The 22,020-nt window shown below is 42.0% G+C and overlaps 2 protein-coding genes across 4 annotated transcripts; both read right to left on the reverse strand.

Moving 5' to 3' along the window:
• Positions 1 to 782: 782 nt before the first annotated feature.
• On the reverse strand, positions 783 to 10,004 carry LOC143348937 (prolyl 3-hydroxylase 1). Its single transcript, XM_076779706.1, has 11 exons — positions 9,210 to 10,004; positions 7,780 to 8,044; positions 6,666 to 6,990; positions 6,199 to 6,324; positions 5,570 to 5,706; positions 5,356 to 5,511; positions 4,690 to 4,932; positions 4,313 to 4,408; positions 4,086 to 4,236; positions 3,067 to 3,484; positions 783 to 2,997 (listed from the first exon to the last, which is right to left on the reverse strand). Exons 1-11 carry the CDS (start codon positions 9,476 to 9,478, stop codon positions 2,925 to 2,927), a joined length of 2,259 nt encoding a protein of 752 aa, XP_076635821.1. The 5' UTR covers positions 9,479 to 10,004; the 3' UTR covers positions 783 to 2,924.
• Positions 10,005 to 10,161: 157 nt separating this feature from the next.
• Dop (microtubule-associated serine/threonine (MAST) protein kinase dop) lies at positions 10,162 to 21,957 on the reverse strand. 3 transcript variants are annotated; one of them, XM_076779667.1, is made up of 23 exons: positions 21,746 to 21,957; positions 21,425 to 21,624; positions 21,112 to 21,329; positions 20,960 to 21,039; positions 20,784 to 20,886; positions 20,193 to 20,274; positions 19,799 to 19,901; positions 19,503 to 19,726; positions 19,336 to 19,411; positions 19,024 to 19,254; positions 18,722 to 18,953; positions 18,311 to 18,645; positions 18,061 to 18,233; positions 17,931 to 18,001; positions 17,630 to 17,857; positions 17,336 to 17,563; positions 16,750 to 17,275; positions 16,351 to 16,538; positions 16,056 to 16,276; positions 15,664 to 15,996; positions 15,392 to 15,457; positions 14,609 to 15,098; positions 10,162 to 14,456 (listed from the first exon to the last, which is right to left on the reverse strand). In XM_076779667.1, exons 3-23 carry the CDS (start codon positions 21,287 to 21,289, stop codon positions 13,441 to 13,443), a joined length of 5,184 nt encoding a protein of 1,727 aa, XP_076635782.1. In that variant the 5' UTR covers positions 21,290 to 21,329; positions 21,425 to 21,624; positions 21,746 to 21,957; the 3' UTR covers positions 10,162 to 13,440. The 3 variants fall into 3 exon arrangements, with proteins under 3 accessions (XP_076635782.1, XP_076635781.1, XP_076635783.1); XM_076779666.1 differs by having other exon boundaries at positions 16,720 to 17,275; XM_076779668.1 differs by lacking the exon at positions 15,392 to 15,457 and having other exon boundaries at positions 16,720 to 17,275.
• Between the last annotated feature and the right edge of the window lie 63 nt (positions 21,958 to 22,020).

A 22,020-nucleotide genomic window follows, 5' to 3' on the forward strand; every position in this document is an offset into this window, starting at 1 on the left:
TTCACTCGGTTCACCGGTTCGCTTTTAAGAAGCATACTAACTTCGAGGACGTTAACTTAGTCTTCTCAACCCTTCTAAATGGGAAACGAATATTCTATCTATTAATGTTTTTACCACTTTTTTTTTTCCTCTCTTAGTGTTCTCTTTACTATCGACGTTTACGAATCGAACGTTAGAGGCAGGCCATTTCGTTAGACTGCATGTGCATACATACAACTCGCGTGTGTATATGTGTATGTGTACATAAAACGAAGCAATGACTCTGTAAGAATAAGTCTGAAACGAAACTCGATTATTATTATTATTATAATAGTCAAGCACACACGATGCTTCCTTTGCAGATTTAGATATCGCCAACAAGTTTACGAACACACCGTACATATTCGTGCATAGTTCTTTTTGTAATTGATTTGTATTCAAGATCGAACATCGAATTATTTCTTAGCGTATTGATACAAATTCTTTTTTTATTTTTACATTTTACGAAGGATTTATTATTACCATTTTTGTTTCATTATACAAATAGCATAGGAAGCTATAAATTTCCGTCTCGATCTATACACGAGTATACTTGCGGTACTTGTTGCGAAGTATTTCGTTATCTGGCTCTAAAAGTGCATTATGCTTATTAATTATTAACGAATAGTTCGTAGAAGGGCGAACTGCTTTTGGTTACCGGAATACGACGAACAATACTTGTAGCGAATTCGTCAAATGTATCGCAATGATTTTACATTTTAAGAGAACATGTTGTCGTTCGACGCGTTCCTAAAACGCTCTGCGTCTATATTTTACTGACTTTATATTTTTCTTTTTTTTATTACCGATTACTCTCGAGTAAAAAGAAAGAAACGAAACGAAAAGGTCTACGATGAGCAATATAAATAAAATCATCCAAACGATACGATGATGAAATTTGGCGACCACTCCATTCGATGTTACTAATTAATTCACGATCGACAAGAAATCGCTGGGTACGTTTCATTGGATCTCTTCAAACATCGATTATACGGTTCGATCGGATTTATATTGTAGCATAATATGGTTCGTCGGTCTAAAAAAAAAAAAACAAAAGGGGGTATATCTTCGGTAAACGTGCCATTCTTCCACGAGAACAAGGCACAGCGTGTTTACATCCCCACACGTGGCTTCTTCTCGTGGAAGGACGATACTCGTGGTGACGTTTCGCATAAATGAATGATACTAATACGATTATTATGGAGTGGTTCCTGGAAGAAGAAAAAAAAAATCGACTGAGCTCTCCTGTGATACGCAGATGTCACTATAATTTCATAATAAATGTTTGTAACGAAACATAATAATGTTAATGATCGCGTTCACTTTCTTCCCGGCTGATCCCGCAATGATCACGGTACGAAAGGTGTAGCACAACCATCATGGTTTTTATTAACGGTAACTCGTTAATCCAACGAGCGTGCGTTTTCGATTCCTACGCGTACGATTCACCCAGGGCTTGAACAATTAATAATAATTGTCTCAAAATAGTTTTGGTCGAAACTGTTACGAAGAATCTAAAAATCGAACTTATCGGTTCTAGTTAAAGTTCTTACATCAGCTTTCACATAGGTATAGTGTAAATATCTTGAAAAATAATCAATCGTCTAATCCGACCGTTGGGTACAATAAATGTTTGCATTATATATTATATATAAACTTTAACTTGAACTGATCCAAGATTTAGGTTCTTTGTAACGCTGAAAAAAAGTTTCAAGAACCTAAACCTACATTGTAACGGTTTTCAAGCCCCGAATACGCTCAACAGAGAATATAGAATAATTTATGCGATTCGCTTTTTACATGTACAATTGTAAAGTACGACGAAAATTCTACACTTGACAAAAAAAAAAACATGACAACGCATGTACGCCTAGAGCTATTGATCTATCGGATCCCTGAGACACCTTAGGGCCTAATATCTGTTAGGTACCTGAGAAAACAAAAATTACACAGGTACATTTGAAATCTACTCGATGAGCCTCGATCAACATACGATCCGTTTAGAATTAGATACAGTCGAATACGTGTATTACGACATATTGTACAATTATGAGATTTATCATTTTTATAAAGCTTAATAATTAAAAATAATTAGTCGTAAATAAATCGTCGTCAATCTCATACTTGATTAATACGCGTAGTCGACTTTGCTCGATTTTACTAGGGTCGTATCTAACATGGAGTGTTCTAACACAACGTACCTGTGTGTTTTTCATTTACCTGGGTATTCGTCGGGTAGCCGAGTACCGCAGTTGTTTTTTTTTTGTGCCTCACAAGTACCCAGGTAGTTTGGGTATCAATAGCGCTAATACACACATTCACGCAACATACAATCTGATAACACGCGATTATGCATAAAAAGCAGCGTGTACAGGATTTGAAATCACACGGGAGACGCGATGCAACCGCATATTATACATATGACTCTTATACATAGTATAAATACGACGAGGAGAATAAATAAATTACAATATACATGTTACACGATACATAGGATGGTTATGTAAGCCTGTTGACATGTAATGTCTATGTTCTAATAAAGATTAGGATATTTTATATAAATAAAGCTGTTCGATGGCCGCGACTAATTCATACTATCCTGCATACATCTGACATCCCGTTTGCATCATAGAGAATAATACACATAGATACTTTGTATGCTAGAGGAAACGAAATAAATGCAACAGAAGTGTATAATACAAGCATTAAAAAAATTATGAAAAAATAATTGTACTAAATAGAGGAATCTATGTACTTTGTAGGATCTTTAGTTTCCGTGAAACTGTCTTCTCAGGTCCCTGATTTGCAATAGAACAAATATATTACTCTTTAAATAACTATTCGCTTATAAAAGATCTGGAACTTGTAATAAAGTACTAAACGTCTTCTGCAACGGTTCTTGTAGATCATGAAGCGTTGCTTAGAAAATGCCACAGTAATTCGTCGTTGCTGGCATAATGGATCAGCACGTCCTCGTATCTGAACACAATATCTATGTAAAAATCCATGTAATAATATTTGTAAACCTTGATACGTCAAATAACTTACGTTAGAGGCAACTGAATGTCTTCATCCTCGAGAGGTCCAACCGAACCAACTCGTTCTAAGATCGCTCGAGCCAAGATCCTCTCATACTCTGTGTACTGTTCATCCTGAGTGAACCACAGGGCCAACGCGCATCTTTTGCCTCGAAGGACACCGCGTACACCATGAAGATTCTCTCTGCCTGCGGAGAATGCCACCATACGCCCACAACGTGGGAAAACCAAAGTGTCCGACTCACGGTCAGTTTGGTCCTTCGTGAAGAAGAACTCACCGCCCTGGAAGTCGTCGTTCAAGTAGAGAATCGCTGAATAGTCTCTCCACACATAGGCGGGACTCTTGCGAACACAAGTATTCTTGTCCACCAATATACAATTGTCCGCGTGGACCATATGACTCAAGTCGTCACGGTCCTTCGGTGAATCTAGAAATTAAAACATAATTGTTCTACCACGCTGAAACCTATTTATTCATTTGTCGTGCTTTTAGGTCGAAGAAGAAGATTTTGACAAGAAGAGGTAATTTGACTATCTAAATTCTAAACGGAGATGCTGCTACCAGGCCAGTCCATAAGTAACGTAAACTACCTTTTATATTTTTAGAAGATGGAACGCAACAACAGTATTCTACATCGTCTTTCATCATTCAACAGGATTCTTCTTTTAATTTAATGAAGATTTCTAGTAAGGTTGTTGTCTGGTTGTACGACATCCATGGTGTCCAATAGGTTTCTATGTTCTATCTAAATTCTAGTAGCTTAAGTGTTCGTAGATCCGATTAAATATTAGGCAGGTTCCTCTTTGATTGCAGACTTATTTTTGCCTGTGTTGTAGATGGTTCTTCCGGAGGCTTTTGTTCCCAATATTTCTTCAACGAGTTTACGTTACTTAGATAATGAACTGATAGCTTTCTTCCGACTGGTCACTGGACGTTACCCACGTGCCGTACCCGTAAGTGAATCGGTGCATCGCGATTGCAGCTGCGAAAGGAACCAGAAGCACGTTGTTGCATCGGTTGAAAATTACCAGGTAGAGCCGTACGGCAGACCAAGTGGGTGTAGGTGATATACAGTGGTCGATCTAGTCCAAAATACCTTTCCACGTGGCTGCGTGCCTCCTCTGTTTTTTCCAGAAGTCGTTTCAGTGGCTCCATTTCCATTTGCCCGATATATACCATCTGTAATTAATTTATATAGTTATTATTAACTATCTGTTGGGCAACAATGCAATGCAAAAGGGATTGAAAACTGTACCAGCGCGATTCTTCCTATCGTTATACCCTCGAATCGCTCGTACTTGGAGTGTGGGCTTTTGTACTTGTCGTATCCGTCTCCTTCCACTGCAGTCATCTACATATGGTCAGCGTAATCAGTATTAAAAATTAACGTACAATCTAATTATTGTATTATGTAAATTGTAAGCTAGTAAGTCAGTAGTTAATTAGAACTACTAATAGGATACTTAAGTTTGTGACAAATTTGTATTGCATTGAAAAGATGGTGTGTTTATCTTGATACTTCTAGAAATTTGCAACTTTGTTTTCTCACAACTATCGAGTTCTATTTATTCCATTGCAAATGATTTGTGATCGACGCTATTTGTAAACAATCTTCTTGATTCGATAACACACCGAGGCCAATTGTATCAAGAGATCGCACTCCGTAGAGTTGAGGAATCCATCTGCCACGTAGCGATTCTGTCCATCGAGCTCTTTTTCCTCCGCCACTAGATAGACGTCGTCCTTGATCTCGTGGAGCCTTCTGTCGCGTATCGCGCGTCCTTCGTCTCGTATCATAGACATATTTTCAAACAGTTGCATGTGAGAGATCGACGAATGACCAGGTGGCGTGTTCAAAGTCATCTGGTAGGATTTCTGTAAAGTAAAAGAAATTGAAGCGTATCGCGACAGAATAAAAATATAGTAGGCGGCGTATGCGTGTCGCGCCTACGATATCGCGCCAGAAGCGCAACGAGAGATCTCGGTTGCATTCTGCAGGCGTTTCAACGAAGAATCGAGCAGCAGGACGTATCAGAGAGACGTAGAATTAAAATAGAAATAGTAAAAGTATAGGATGATGGAGATAGTTTCGTGTACAAATGTTTTATTTATAAAAAAAACGATACAGAAAGACTTTTCCTACATTACGGAGCTCGGTCGCCTTAAGTTCTGTATGCGATCGACGGATTAATACGCGCATCGTCCTTCGAACAAAAATTAAACGGAATAAAGAGACGACGTTCGATGCACTTGACAAATTTTTAGAATTCTATTTTAGCTTTATAATTCAGTCTTTACCTTCGCCAGTTTCTTCTCTTTGCTTTCGTCGGTCTTCGACTTTGTTTTGGACTTCTTCGTCGACTTGAGCTTGGCGTCGATTACCGTGAACTCGTTGGAAATGTAATGCAGAAGACGCAGCTCGTATTCCTGACGTTTCCCGTATCTAACAGCTTCCTGTAAGAGAATATTCGAAATATCATCGATTACTAATAAATTTCTATAGCTTCGTCACCTGTCTAGGAAGGCAATGTTCGTCCGCTATCTTTGGTTGGCCGTTGTAGTATTTCCTGTTTTGAAGCATAGACTCGTTGTTCGGATCGAATAGCAAGTAACTTTCCATGGCGGCACAAGCTGCCTTCAAGTTGCCCACTGCGCATAAGATTTTGTAACGTTATCCATTATTATTTGCTTCATTTTGACGTCGTACTAATTCAGAATATGTTTCAGGTGCGGCACTCAACGTCTAGAATCGATTGAAGGGCTTAAAACAATTCTGCGAACGACAAGACGCGGCTCGTGCAATAAGAAGAGACTACTTAGGGAAGATTAATTCAATTAGAACCTCTTCGAGGCACGAGTAACGACTTCCTGAAGAGTATCGGCTCATTGGAGGCACAAGGATTAATTCACCGTCGCTACAACAAGGCCAGCGTAATTCGTTATCACTCGATTCCGCACGAAGTCGACGTGTGCCCGGTTTATCAACGTTTTTATATCTCCCTCTCTGTCGTCCTCATCGAATGGACCAATGTCGATAAGAATTTCAGAAATAGACGCGTTGCGTTCGACAGGATACGTTGTCCAGATAAAGATCGAGCAAACTCGTGTCGACTGTTGCTCCATTCGAATGTGCGCACTTACGTTTGTAATAGGAGAACTGCAAATAATCGTAGTGGCTCCAGAGCATATCCTTCTGATCATTACCGTTTACGTTGTTCAATAGCAGGGAACAATATCGTTTGCACTTCAAACAATGCGTGAAGTGGTCTGAAAAGTTGAATGTTTTTATTATTCATTTCTATTGGTTCATTATTAATCTTAGTACAAAGTACCATTCTTCCACAAGAAGAAGGCACAGCGTGTTTACATCCCCACTCCTGTTGCAGTCCGCTGACTCACAGCTATTGGTCGAAAACGGTGATAGTCAATCAGCGGGCTGCAGCAAGAGTGGGGATGTAAACACGCTGTGCCTTCTTCTCGTGTAAGGACGATAGTTCTCTAACGTTTTCAATGCTTAATAATGTGAGTAATACCACAGTCACGCTTTGCAGTGTATATTTTCATGCTCGACAAAACGGAAAATTATTTAAATATTTGTGATTACTCACTGGCGATGGAGGTAGTGAACTCTGGGAGCCAGCCCTGATCGAAGGGAGCCTCGCAGTAGAATCTGCACTCCTCTTCGTAATCCAAGTAGGAATTTAACGACGCCTCGAAGAGATTCGCTGCTTTTGCGTAGTTTTCGTCCTCGTAAGCCGACACTGCTCTCATGTAGATGCTGAGGTAGGGCGGTGCTTCTAAATTTACGACGTTCTCCGCTTCGACACCGGGTAGTGTCAGATAATTTTTCAAAGTCGTTATACTCGTCGCGTGATCCGGATGCCTGACTAAGTACGTGTAAATTGCATTGGCAGCATCTTGATAACGCTTTGTCTGTAAAATTATGCGCGTGATATCATGGATACGCATCAGAGATTGGTAAATTTCTATTCGAGTATAATTAGAATCGTTTAATACTTTAATGGCCGCACATATCACGCAAAACCCGTAGCCCGTTACCACTAATATTGTACACTAAAGTGAGATGCACGAAGATGCTAGAAATTATAAATGTAACCACAACAAACGTAATAAGTTGAATGTATGATGAAATGGTGACTGATATAGTAGATCACGCGCACGTGACAGTGGCCGACGTCTGCTGGCTCGCAAAGTCACGTATGCGTGACAGCGGCCGTCAAAGTGTTAATTTGATTTGATAAAGATTTCTCAGAGAATCGTTATCGATGGCAACGCAACCGTCTTTGCATCGAGAAATCAGGATCTAGTCGAGCGTAGTAACCAGTTGCTCCTAAAGATAAGAGCCTATTTCATGCAATTCCGAGACCCCATTGTTTCAAGGGAGTACGAATAGATTATGACGCGTACGTGTTTCCAGCATCGATTCATCCGCGCACCGATTATGTAGGCCGAGTATTATTGCCGGAGTCGGTCGTTCAGAACGTTAAACTCATTATTTACTAAAAAGTTGCCTGCGTGGGATTAGCAATGTCGCGATTGCGTAAGCCTCCCATATTAGAATTTGTCGTGCGTGAGAGATGGTGTGAAAATGTTCGACCTCTGAACCAAATTTAAAACTCGACGCGATAATGTTAACAGAAATTCTCTCGTCGGTCGAAAACATTTACGCTCTACAAACTGCAATATTATAGATACAATTACCTGATAGTAGCAGATGTGCAAGTACTCGTAGACCTTAAGGTCCATCAGTTTGTACTCAATTGCCAACGGTAACCTTTTCAAAACCTTCGCGCCAGCGATCTCGCGGTATTCTCGATTGCACGTGAGAAGGCACAACGTTTCTTTGATCTTTTTCTCGTAAAAGTGCAGGTCCTCGATGTTCTCAGCGAAAATCGGTGCTGCACCGGCGGCTACTGTTCTGCACTTTTGTCGACAGTTTATCATCGTGCGTTTGTAAACGTTGTACCTAATACAAAGTCACACATGCAAAGCGTTTGTCGACGACAGAGTTGGGCAAATTTTATAATTATTGTGGAACTATCAGGTTTTTGAAAAAGATTTTATCCAATGTATTTGCTTTTTTTGCGCCAGGAATTAGCTAATTTTGATTACGGTCACGCATGTCGAGGCACCCTATCTACTTTATCTTCTACTATGTAGTTACAGCTCTTATCAGACTGAATAATATCTATTTGAACAATTTTTTTTTCCTATCATCCGGATAGGATGTTGGGTCTGACAAAGATCAACAAGTTGCCGACGTTTCGCAAACGTTACTAAGAAGCTTTGGTTTAAAACATTTTTCTTTAAGTATCAGAGCCTTTCGGCTTTAAAGATGCAACGGCCACAGTCACGAATACGTGATTTCATCAGTCACTGATCATTGGCCGCTGTCACGTGTGCGTTCAGTTTGATAAGAACTATCAGAATAACAATTTTAAAAAATGTAAGGGTCTCTCCTTGTAAAGACTATACAGGGTGTTCGGCCCTGGGAAAAATTTTAATGGGAAATTCTAGAGGCTTCATTAAAAAGTTATTAAAAAGTTAAATTAAAAAATTTCAAATCATACTAAAAAAATTATATTTAGTTACAGGGGTCAATTACAAGCAATTTTGGTGAATAGACATACCCCCGAATTCCTACCCATTTTCGAGAAAAAAATTCGTATAGGGGGCAAATTTGTAGACGAAATTAAAAAATTTCAAATCGTACTAAAAAAATTATATTTAGTTAGAGGGGTCAATTACAAGCATTTTTGGTGAATAGACACACCCCCGAATTCCTACCCACTTTCGAGAAAAAAATTCTGTACTGGCGGAATTTTAAACGTTAATAACTTTTTAACGAAGCCTCCATCAACAAATTAGTATTCTTGATTTTCGTCTTATTTTGGCCTCTAGAATCTCCCATTAAAATTTTTCCCAGGGTTGGCCGAACACCCTGTATGTCAGGATTTAATTAATAACAAAAATGAAGTCAATATCTTGGTTTCTGGCAATATAACGCTTTATTTAGACTATTATGGTACATTGTACAAAATTCTAAATCTTAGTTTCTTATTTTCGACGTTTAAACTCTTTTGCGCTCAACGATACTTCGTTTCTAATTTTAATTCCAATTTCAAACGTACCCGTGCGAGACCAGGTTGAAGTTGTCGATGCAGCTGTCCCAGTCTTCCTCGAGATAAGCTTGAACAGCATCGTTGAAGATATCGTGCAACGTTTTGTTACTCGGGAACCCGTGATCCTCCACTCTTTTTTGTAAATTTACCGATTCAGCGACCGGGATCTCGTTGTAAATGGTGTCGTTACTACCGGCGATCGTGCCGCATAGAAACAACAGCACAACGATCCTCATCGTCGCGGATACTTCACTGTCGCGATTCATACTGAGATCCATACTAGCTACGCTGGATCACGCGAGCCAAGGAAAGATGAAATTCTCTGCGTGATGGTACACACACGAGGCTCGTGCGATTGGTTCTCCCTACCACGACCGCTGGTGGGACACCAAATGTGGCTGTTACACACGCGATAGCGACAGATCTCCAGCCGTTTTAGTTTTTCGATGTTTACATTCAAGAATGAAGCGCAGATACAGTACAGACTTTATTAAAAAATTCGAAATTTATTCCTGTAAATAGTACATTTAAATAATTAGAATATTTTGGTATTGTTTTGCAAATTGTAAACGCAAAATACAATTGTTCACGGTTTTGTATACCTACCGTCCTTCTACGAGAAGAAGGCACAGCGTGTTTACATCCCCACTCTTGCTGCTATCCGCTGATTGGCTGTCACCGATATCCGTCACCGTTTTCGAACAATTTCTGTGAGTCATCGGATTGCAACAGTAGTGGGGATGCAAACACGCTGTGTCTTCTTGTGGAAGAATGGTACTTTTGGCCTTTTAATAAACCTGTACTTTGCGTGAGTTGTCAACTGCACTCGTCGATGCAGGTTCGACGACCTTTCCGCTTTTTCGAGTCTCATTTTTCGTACCGTTCGTTCGGCGAACTGGTTTCGATCGAACCGACCGTATTGGGGTATGTAAATTGAGACAAGTCGAATAAAACACGAGTATACTGTATAGTAAGAAACGAAACTGTATTTCACGTGAAGAGCGTGTAATATAATTATCAAACGTTCGCCGAATTCGCTGATAAACATTCTCACGGAGAACATCCAGTTCGCTCATCACAAAAAGAAAAAGAAATATCTAGAACAACGAAGTCTATCTCGAAAAGGTGTTCTTAGAAAATCGTAGAGGAAAAAAAGGGAAAAGGGTGGCCGCTTCTTTCCCACGCATCTATCGTCGATAGTCGGTCGATTTTGAAACAGAAGAGTCCCGAGCAAAATACAAATCGTTTGTACAAATTTCGTTCGCGTAGCACTCGGTTTTGTAAACGGAATTATTCGTCGCCGCGGTTCCAACAGAACCCGACAAAGTATCTAACTTTAACGCTTGCTCCTCCGTCTAGAAAACATAAACAAGAGAACCTAAAATATACATGCGCTCCCGCCTCAACGATTATAAAGCCATCAATGAATTCGTTCAGTCCTATAGACATCACAACCCACGTAAACGTAACGAAACAATGTTCAACAAAGTATCGACTCTCGTCTGTAAAATCGGGCAAATTTTATTAACGAATAAAATTTACCCAACTCCACTGTAATAGCACGCAATGCGTTACAACGATACGTAAAGAATGCTCTTCTCACCCCCTCTTCTTTCCTTTCTTTGCGACGGCTCGAAAACTCGCTCGATTCGACCGAATGTGTATCGTTTGCATCTACGATCGCTTCTTCCCCCCCCCCCCTTTAGCCTCGTGCAGCTCGAATTCGTCGTTTTAAAAATGTTCTCCGTCGCTCTCGTCTTTCGAGCTGCCTCAAAGTCCTCGTACAATACGATACAACTACTGGTCTAAACTAGGACGACGAATACGCTAAGCAGAGGAAAGGGTTTGCGTATAACAAGGGAGAGACAATGGCTAAGCCTTGCATATGATTATCGACAGACTTTTTGCGGATTAGATTCATGGCCCTCGTTCGACGATTTAAAAAAAGAAAACGCACGGGGACGGGATACAAAAATCGGACATTTTTAAAGCCACGAACGTTAACACCTATGCAAATTACTGGCGTTTGCTTCGAAGAACGCGGGTCAGGGAAGAGAGATGTAAAAAAAGAAGGGTATTCGAATCATGCCTTACTTTTCTAAAGCCTGTGTTTCCTTAAGTATCCTTATAGTATACCCTTACGTTAAAACATATAACACGCAGCTAGTCGCAATAAATATTCGAACGTTTGCGATCTGAAATGTTCTACATATTCCTTTCTTCTTTGTATATTATTTTTAACACGTTGACTACCACCTGTCCTCGTCCGGGAGTATCATTTTTCACATTGCAGCGTAACGAATAGAAATATTCAATTCATACAAAATTTACATGCATCAAGGTTCATTAATTGTAAGTGTTGAAAGCGGTCAACGTGTTAATGACTTTCAGCCGTTTTCTCGCTAGACTCGATGTTGCATAATTTAACCGCCAGCGTTCGAATACACCTCGCGAGTCGCTCTACAATGTACGAACTCATACTCCCGTGATCGACGCGTTGCTACGTTCGATTTGCTTGAAATGAAAAGCATCGTGCTGGTTCGCCGCCGAAACCGTTGATTCGAACGCGAAGAAAAATCGGTACCTATGGCAGAGACACGTACATACTGATTACCGTGTTGCTCTATATGGCAAACTGTATCTTCTTAAGCGAGCACTCGCGCGTGAACCCTACCGGAAGCTGCAACCCTTCCATCACCGCGGCCGAATTTACGGATCAAAGCATGCTTTGCCCTTAACTAGTTTACACATGTTTTCTTTCTTTTTTCTTTTTATCGCGTGGTGTGTGTACGTGTGTATATATATATACAGAATAAATTAACGAATACCTAAATACTAAAAAGATTACGCGTCGGAGGCGAATGGCACTCCGGAACGCTCGCAACTCTTACGATTCGAAGAAACCCCCAAGATGCTTCCAATGCGATATGTTCGTACGTCTCACTGTAATCACTTGGCCCGTTATATCCTTCCTTTTTTAGTAATCTTTTTCTGTTTTTTTTCTGTTTTTTTTTTCTAGTTTTTCTTTATAATGATTTAGATTCTGAGGGAGCACCAGTTCTCGTCGTGGGAACACGTCGAGCGATTGAACGTTTAGCACCAATTTGTAACGTCAGGACTAAATGCATCATAACGTGGTACAATTAAAAAGGGACAGATATAATTGTGCATACGGGAGCATCTTGTATGTACGCTAATCTTCTATCGTATACACTCGCGTATAGGCAGATTCCGAAGCTTCTGTGTAAACATCGCTTTAATGCACGCCATTTGTTTTATAATATCTTCGTCGTAATTAACACAATTTCTGGCATTGTTTGAATTAACCGTGTTCACGATATTTAAATTTGATTTAATTTTAACAAGATCAATCGCGCCGAGTAAATCTGATTTTATCCGTAATCGCAAATCAAACTTAACGATTAATAATTTAATACCCAACAGGTCCAGCCTTCGTTTACGCGCAGAGAAAAGATTTAAAATGCTTGCCTTTGCGAACCTAAATCACGAGTATATACGATACACACATGTTGCCTTCTCTTCGCGAATATTACACGCACTGGAAAACTATCTGTACGCGACTCGCTAACTGCTATATGCTGATTCATACAGTGATGTGCTAATATTAGACGTAAACGTAAATGAGATCGTGTAAATACTGTAGCCCGAAGTATATAAATTACTCCAATTACTTGTTCGTTCTCTCCCGACCTCCATCGAGCAATCAGAAGAGCGATTTCAACAAACTGCACATTTAAAATCGTTTAAATATAATATATCGCAGTTTCTCTACTTTCATCTTGATTTCCTTATATTCGATTAATCGTATGACAAAGATTACAGTTACAGGATGGCTTGCATACGCCTCTTAGATATCCAGAAATACCAGCCGAAGTTTTGTTCTCCAAGGTATACGATATTCGATGGAAGCCTATGTAGATATTGATTCGTGTATAAATTGCTTCCCTTCTTTCTTTTTTTAAAGCTGTAAACACAGAACTGTCTTACTTTTGATTTACCTTCCTTCCGCTTTATATTCGATTATAAGATTGCGCGCGTTCGTTATAGACGTCGAATCTGTTCTGTTCGCGTCCCGCGAGATTTGATCGATACCAAGAAAAGTTTAAACGAAAAACTAAACGTAATCGTTCGCAAGTAACTCTAATCAATACGCGGACTCAATTTACGAAACTTCGATACGCTACGTGTCTAATTAAAATTCGAACGACGATCCTCGGAGCTAATTGTATTTCTTGTCCTTTCCAGATCCGCCGGCCTCGAACGAATTCGAGCATCCTGTGCCCTCGGAGCTGTCGACCTTGTGTTTCTTCAACATCTTTCTGCCATCCGGATTAGCCTCTGAACATTTACCAGCTGCCTTCTGCGACGCGGACTGCAATACTCTGTCGTTACTCTGCAACGGTGGCTTTTGAGCCGACGATTGCGCGCATTTCTCGCCACTCTGCGACAAAGATCTCTGACCGGACGATTGCGAGCTTTTCTCGCTACTCTGAGGGAGAGACTTTTGAGCCTGCGAGCCTTTCTCGATGCTCTGCAGCAGCGTTTTCTGGGCCAAAGCTAACGAGCCTTTCTCGCCACACTGCGACGACGGTTTTTGAGCAAAAGCTTGCTGCGAGGCTTTTTCGTTGGTTTGCGAATGCTTGTGGGTAGACTGCGAGCTACGCGCGAGCATATTGAACGTGTTATCGAACTCGACTTTCGATTCGTGGTTGCGACGTTTATCAATAGCTTTCTCTTGCTCCGTTGGCTTGTTGGCGGAAGCGTTGGCCTTGTCGTTTCTGTCAGAGGACAGGGTATCCTTCGACGAGTAATCGTCAGCCTTGGTTCCGGTCGGCGAGTCCTTCTCCTCCGCTATTCTCGGCAACTGCGTGCTGCCGCAGGAATTCGACATACCCACGGCTCCTAAGTTGATCGATATCGCGTGGGACAACTTGGAGTAATCGGACTTCTGCTCGGTCGACGGTTTCTTCTCGATCTTGGAGTCGTTCGCTTCCTTGAAGCTGTCGCCGCTCTCCTCGAGAACCTCCGAATGGGACGACGATTGCGCTATGGTCACGCGGGGGGTTACTTTTACTACTGCGTTGGCCAACGGCGATATCGACGTCTTGTTCTCCGCCGAGCGTGGGTGAAGTCTGTCCGGGCTGAGAGCTCTCCTCAGCAACGGGGAACCAGGCTCCGCCGACTTTGGCCGACCGTAGCTTTTCTTCTGATTGTTTGGCGTTGACAAACAGACACCTGTATAAACATTTCTGTGTTAATTGGTGCTCATTGAATAAATTGTCCCTTAATTTAGATAAGTATCGTTAAGTTTGGTAATAAGAAAAATAATATAATGTATAATTATACTCTATGACGATAGATTAATAATACAGTTGTGTTCACAATACCTGGACTATAGGACTGCGTAGTATTGGAACTACCAGGCTGGTGTCCCGTAGGAAACGCTAACGGACTGGGACTCCTGGTTGGACTAGCGGGAAGAGGCGACGGGCTCGGTGTCCTGGCCAACGGGGACAACGGTATATGTCCCACGGATTTCCTGCGATTCGGTGAGTGAATGTTTTTCGCCGCCGTGTGCAACTTGTGCTTCAAACCGTGAAGAGTGCTGGGTCTCTGATAATGAGATTGATTAGAGATGGCCGTTAAGTTTGCTGCGGACGTGTTGGAACCCGGGGAGGACGAATTCGGGCTAGAGCAGGGGCTCGAGTTGCTGGTCGAGTGATAGGACTCCAAGCTGACGCGATTCGTTGGCGGCGATGGACTGCAAACGGACTTTGTGCAAGCTGCGAAATAGGGCGACGACTCCTGAGAACGCGTGAATGACTGGAAAGATCGACTAGGCGTCACCATCGACGGTGAACAAATTCCTGCAGCCATCTGAGAAAAGGTAATTTAATATTTCGTTTCAGCGATTATTTTATAAGGTCACGCGTCACTGTATTACATTCGCTTTCGGATGCTACTGTATAGATATGCGTTATGGAACATTTGAACTCTCTGTGATCAGTGTTGTGTAAGAAATTTGTATACTGTCGCGAATCAGTTAGGAAAGCAACATTTAAAAGCTGACGCTTGGTCGTATCGAGCAAATGATAGTTCCGCTTAAAAGAAATGAGAAACTGAAACGATATTAGGCAAGATGACGATGAAACGTTACAGAAAAATCATACCATAAGTGGAGGTTTGCTGTCGCTGGATAGAATGGGTGCTGACAATGGACAACTGATAGTTAATGGCTGCAATAAAGAACAAAAGTAACGCTTAACATAATCGGTGTGTTGGTTATTAAGTCGCCGCGGTGCTTTGGTATTTTGTCTCGTAGTTTTGTGTAAGAGACAAAAAAGAAAAAATCTACATTCATCGTTTTAGCCACGAACACACATATTCAAGTCTCTGTGATCGAAGTTACTAAAGGTAAAAGAGGCGAACAGTCTTTTTATACCTGCTGTATCTCCGCGCTATGTCGTTTCGAGCTAAGTCTCTTAAAAAGAGACGTGTTTCGTTTCTTATCGGAATGATCGCGCTTCTGCTTGCGCTGCTTGTGCAGCGTTCTGCGCGCCATTTTGCTTTGAGCGAGATCTCTCTTTCGTCCGCCCGTTTTTATGCTGGTGTTCTCCAACGGAGTGCTGCGCAATGTCACGCGATCGACGCCACTCAACATCAACTGTAGAACTTGTATATGGTATAGACCCTGCACCGGTTCACCGTTTATATGCGTTATGAGGTCGCCTGGTCTCAAACCAGCCTCGAACGCTGGACTGGACTGGTCGACGGCCTGAAGAACGTAAAACAAATTCGATAAACCACCCCTATCGTTCCATATCGCGAACGTACCATAACTAGGTGATGCATCGTGTAAAAATCACTGTCCCCGTAGTAGACTCTGATGGTGTGTACGGTGAAACCGAATCCACAAGGTCCTCTTCGAATGATGATGGGAGGTTTCAAGCTGGTCACGAGAGGACTCAATTCACGGCAAGGGGACGTGTCTCTCGAAGAAGCGGTAGACGATCCACCAGGTGATTCGATTGGCTGAGTATTCAAGGACGCGTCATCTTAAAAGTACAAGTACACATTATGAAGCGACAACGATCTAACAAAAAGAACGTGGATTCGTAAGAGGGCGTACAAGAAAATTCGCTGGCCGGTATCACCAAGGACAATCCACTGGTGGACGCAGACTTGATCACGGATCGTGACTTTTGCTTCGCGGACGATAAGATCACTGGCATCGCGGTGAACGATTCGAAGGAATCGGTGCTGGAGTTATGCTTGCTGTCCTCGGTCATGTCCCTGTTCGCTGCGACGAGATCCAACCTGCAATTATATTCGATATTTAATACATCGAGGCTTCCCATTGTCCACGTCATCCTGAAGATCAATGAACGATGTGCATGTTAAGGTAGCAAATTCAATGAGCGTATTTGATAACGAAAAAACAAGTTCGAATGAAGGAGCGATAAAAGAATAACACTGCGAAGATGCCTGAACGACTCACATGTGGTCATCATCAACGGATATACTGAACCTGGGCAGCTTATCGCGCGAATGCACGTGTCTCTTTCTCTGGATCTGCGGACTGATGTCCTCGGACTCCGTTTGCGACGAGTCGGGCGTGCTCAAGCTGATCGACGCCCCTTCTACCTGATTGTTCTTGATAACGGTCAACTGCGACTCGCCGCTCGTCGCCGTGGCTGGACTCGCGAACGACGCGTTCGATTTGTCCGCTTTCGGCGGAGTCTCCAAACACGAGACGCTCTTTACCGAGGACGAAGATCGGTTCTTCTCCAACGGGATCGATTCGATTAATTTGGATGGAGGCGTGACCGAGCTACCGCATCCCAAAGACAATTGCGCGACCGTGCGTTCAAGCTCCGTACGGAATAATAGCTTCTTCGATGCATCCGATTCTAACTCTGGATTTAGTTGCGGTGGACGGGTCTGTGAGATCTTTCGTGACTGAGGAGAGTACGAGGAGAACGATCCGAACAGAGGGGAGTCATCGGTGTCGTCGGTGTCATCGCCGATGTCGTGATTGTATCTATCCATACGAGCTGCAACAATGTTTTTGTTACGCTCCGATGTTACAGCAAGCATTCTCACCTGGGACTTACTGTCGAAATAACTCGTGTCCTCGTCGTTGATCAATTGCGGCACGAACTCAGCCTTCTGTCTGAGCAAACTGTTCCAGTTCACTCCATAGAAATACGGGTGCTCTTTGACCTCGTGCGATCCCCCGGTTCCCAATCGATCTCTAGGACTCTGTTGCAGCAACGCCGTTATAATATCTTTAGCTTCCGGCTGAACGGGCCAGTCCTCGTCGTCGGGCCACTCGATATCATCTATGCAAGCGTTCGATCAGCGTAATTGTTTAACGGTAGTACGGTAAAGCTCAAGACGATACTCACCGTTCACTGTATGAGCAAATAATTCTTCCGGAGTATCGCCAAAAAATGGTACACAGCCAATTAGAAATTGGTAAAGTATAATGCCCATAGACCACCAATCAACAGGTTTGCCGTATCCCTGACGTAATATCACTTCGGGGGCAATGTACTCGGGCGTACCGAACACCTGTTTATCCGAAAACTGTCTCGTATCCCTATCGATATATCCCTCGTACAGATTCGTCGCCACTAAAAGAGACGAAATTTCTGTTTACTGCTGTTTAAATTAAACGACGTCGAGTCCTTTTGTTTGACCACTTACGAGACATAAGACCCATTTTACTCAGACCAAAATCTGTGAGCTTGATGTGACCAAGGGCGGTAATGAGTAAACTGAAAGTAAAAGAACGCGTGAAATAATCGAAGAACCAATAAACCATTGATCCACGTACTTGTCGGGCTTCAAGTCTCGATGAACGATGCCATAGTTGTGCAAATATTCGACAGCCAAAACGGTTTCTGCGAAATAGAACCTTGCCATATCCGGCGGCAAGGCACCGATATTCTTTAAAAGATTTGCACAGTCACCCCCTTCTACATACTCCATCACCAAGCACAAGTGTTTCTGTAATCGAACAAGCAAGTTGAATAAGTTTCATCCGAGCTTCGCTGGGCGCGTTGCTACTATCGATGCGCACGTACTTTTGTTTCGAAACTGCAATACATAGAAACTACAAACGGATTATCCGTAAAGCTCATTATGTCTCTCTCGGCAAATACTTGCTCCACTTGATTGCGCAGCATCAGATTGTTCTTATTTATCTTTTTCATGGCAAACCTTAGTCTCGTGGTTTTTTCCTTGACCAAAAATACCGCTCCGTACGCGCCGTTACTAATGAGTTTTAGCACCTCATAATCACTCTCGCACGGTACGCGCTGAGACTTTTCATCATCCTTGTTTGGACTCGAAGTGATCTGCAAGTTGCTATCGCTCGAGCTAGCCGAATCCTCTAGCTTATTCAAATCTTCTTGCAATTCTAAGGCGTGAAATAGCATTAAATTTACATGGTTTGTTAGAATTCCAATTAGAAAAACGGGAGTGAAATGTTTTACCCGATATGGGATCTCTGTTGAGAGAAAGTTTATTAACAATATACTGAGGTATATCTGTTTTTATTCCCGCGTTGATTTTCGCTTGGCCCTCGGCCTGTTCCAGCAAATGATAAAACTCCTCTGGATCAAATTCTAAACACTCCAATAGGCGAGCTGGACGCGATATTATTAGCAGTAATTTTTTTATAAGCCCCGTTAGTCTCGTTGCTGCTTCGAGCGATTTTTCTTTGGTCTGCGAACGAACGTTGTTTATTAAAATCGGTTCGCGTACCCATTTAACAGATGACTCGTCGTACAGTTACCTCCATCAATAGATGCTCCAAATTTTCGCTCATTTCATAAAAATATCTGGTAGTGATTAACTTTTCCTGAGATTTTTGCAAACAATCCCTTGCCATTTCGATCACTTGATGATGCACGAATCGTAAAATCGGTAGAGAGTCCTGCGTCATGTTCGACATCACTTCATACTCGTCCAGTTCCTTATTTTCGTTGATGAAATTAGTCAAACGCTCTTCCATCTGCTGTGTCGCCTGACGAAATATTTGCACGCGTTAAAAACAGAATTATCGTAACATCGTGGCGTTAAAACATTCTCTGTTCAAAATTTGTACCTTTGGAAACCGTTCTTTATAAAGGGTGTTCATCATAACAATTTCGCTGTCCAACACGGGGGACCGGCTAGGACTACTACAATTGAATAAACGATCACTATTTTACAAACAATGCTTTCTCCAGGTATACTTCAAAACAGTAATGTCGTTTCAACAACAGCACTTGCCTTAAACTTCGCGAACGCGGTCTATGCAACGGCGATCTACGGCCTTCTTCGTCGAGGCTAAGGGACACGCTGCCTGGAATACTGGAGATGTTAGAACCTGGAAATCCAGGATGCGAAGAACACGGCGTGCCAGGTTTAGAAAAATGGCAAGAAAGCATACGCAATTCGTCCTTGGTTGGAACATTTGGAAGTTGATGCAAACGTTCTTGGCTCGAGTACTGTGACTAATTAAGCACATGATGATGTGTAAATCGTCGAGAGTACCTTTCTATCCTAACTGTTAATAAAGGACTAACCGAAACGTTACTGGAGCCCGGTGTCGTGCCGTATCCACTGGAAGGCAAACTAGCCACCGACCACCGTCTCCCATCTCCAGTTCCAGTGGCACCTCCACCGATCCTTCAACGTTACGTGCACTTAAGTATCAGTTCCATAATTCAGAAATATTCTTTATCTAAGTACTACATAGAAACAACAACGTTCGCTATAACGCAATAAGAGATCTTACAACCACGTTCTTCGTTTTTTTTTTAAGATTACACAGCTCAGTTTCTGCATCGGCATATCTTGTTTTGTTTTTCTTTACTATTAATAATGTATTAAAAATACAACGACCGCAACGGCGACACCTACTCACATAGGCAATCAGACCAGATTTAAACGCGCTGAAAGTAGGTACAAAGTAGATACCTTTTAATTGGAGCAAAAGCAAAATGTGGACTGGATGACATCCTAGGACTCTCTAGGGGACTGCCTACAATCGGGACGAATGCTATATTGGGAAACAAGCAGTAAAAAAAATTATTCCGCTATAATAGTTAAAAGACATAAATAATAGACACGGTTCTAAGCAGATAAAAAGTAATTTTTCTAGGACACTGTTTCGGGACAGAGTTGCTTAAACGTTCTAGATCTAACACGCTCAAAACTAGATGTATTGCATGTAACCTGCAAATTGTAACAGTTCCACTATAGTATAAATATAAATGTATGTATGTACGCATGTGTGTGTGCGCGTGTGCGTGTATAAGTAGGCATGTATATTCAAATCTTGAATAAAGATGTGCCAGAATACTTATATAATATGTATTCTCTTATAAGATACATAATACTCATGGTCACCAAACATCGTACATTTATATTTTAGTCACTCTTACTGCATATACTTTTGGAGCATGATGTGTCTGTTAAGAGAACTTGTAATGTCAAATGGCTAACAAAATTATATTTATAAATCAGTTAGGGAGTAGAGAATGGAAACAAATACCGATTTTTACATACCTGACATTGGTGAATGACATCTTGGTAAGGTAGGAGACGTCGTTGCAATAAAAGATTTACGAAGAACTGCTTTGGCAGCACGTCGTGGAATGTTAAAATCACGCTATAAACATAACAATATATTATATTTGCATGTACCATATAAATTAGACTATCTACAACAACCATGGACTAACCACATGGACAGACAGAGACGGTGCAGACTTCCCAAAAGCAGAGTTCCTCATTCGAACCAAATTGGACAGTTCTCCGCTAACTGAAAGTGGTAAAACAATTAAAAACCACCAAAAATGGAGGTATTTTCTATAGAAAAAAAAGTTGTATCAACCAGGCCGAACTGGAGCTTCCTTGCTTTCCACTTTAGGCAGCAACGAATGCTTCTGCACATCTGCCTCGGCACTGCAAGCAGATTCTTCGCTTTCTGCTTGATCGAATACCAAAACCCTAGCAGAATTGCCATGCGAACGAAGGCGGGGCCTGCTAGGCCTGTTTCTGTTTTGATCCATGCTTCTTCTATTATTTTTTTATCTCCAAAACTCAAGTCACCTGAAATAAAACACTTAAACGTTTATTATCGCCTTCGAAACAACGAACGAAATACCGCATTCGGAATTCGATGGAAAAATATAATCTCAGTGTACCTCGTTCGATCCATTTTATTTGCAGCAGAGAACGGCAAATAAAAGGCGGGCACGATCAACAAGATCGTCGACGAATTCGCAGTCCATTCTTTCCCGTGAAAGTTCGATCGAGACCGATAGTTGAAACTCAACGGAGAGCATTCGTGTCCGTGTCTCTCTGAGTCTTGAACCGCCGTCGCGGACGATCCTTTCTCGCGTTGCTGTATGAAAATTCATAACATACATAAGAAGGCAGGAAACCGCGATCGTGCGCCAGTCGATCGTAAAAGGAACGAGTAGGTGGTGGGTTCTTCGAGGAAACGTCGTCACGGGGGACAGTACCTGTTTAAAAGAGGCGACACGAGAGTCCCGCGGGAGAAGTGAACCGGGGTGGAAAGAAGGTGTCTTTCAAGAAAAACACGAGAAGAAGACACACGCGATACTTTGGACGCACCGAGCACGGTAGATGCGAAAGCAGAGCAGAGCCGAGCGGGAGAGGTGAAGAATGATGAAAGGTGCGCGATTTACCGGGCACAACGAGCATGTCCTCTGAGGACAAGCGCGGCCCGGGAACGTGCAGGTGTCTTGGTCCCGGGACTAGACTCGCATTTCTCTCG

Source organism: Colletes latitarsis, chromosome 12 (genome assembly GCF_051014445.1).
Source record: "Colletes latitarsis isolate SP2378_abdomen chromosome 12, iyColLati1, whole genome shotgun sequence".
NCBI lineage: Eukaryota > Metazoa > Arthropoda > Insecta > Hymenoptera > Colletidae > Colletes > Colletes latitarsis.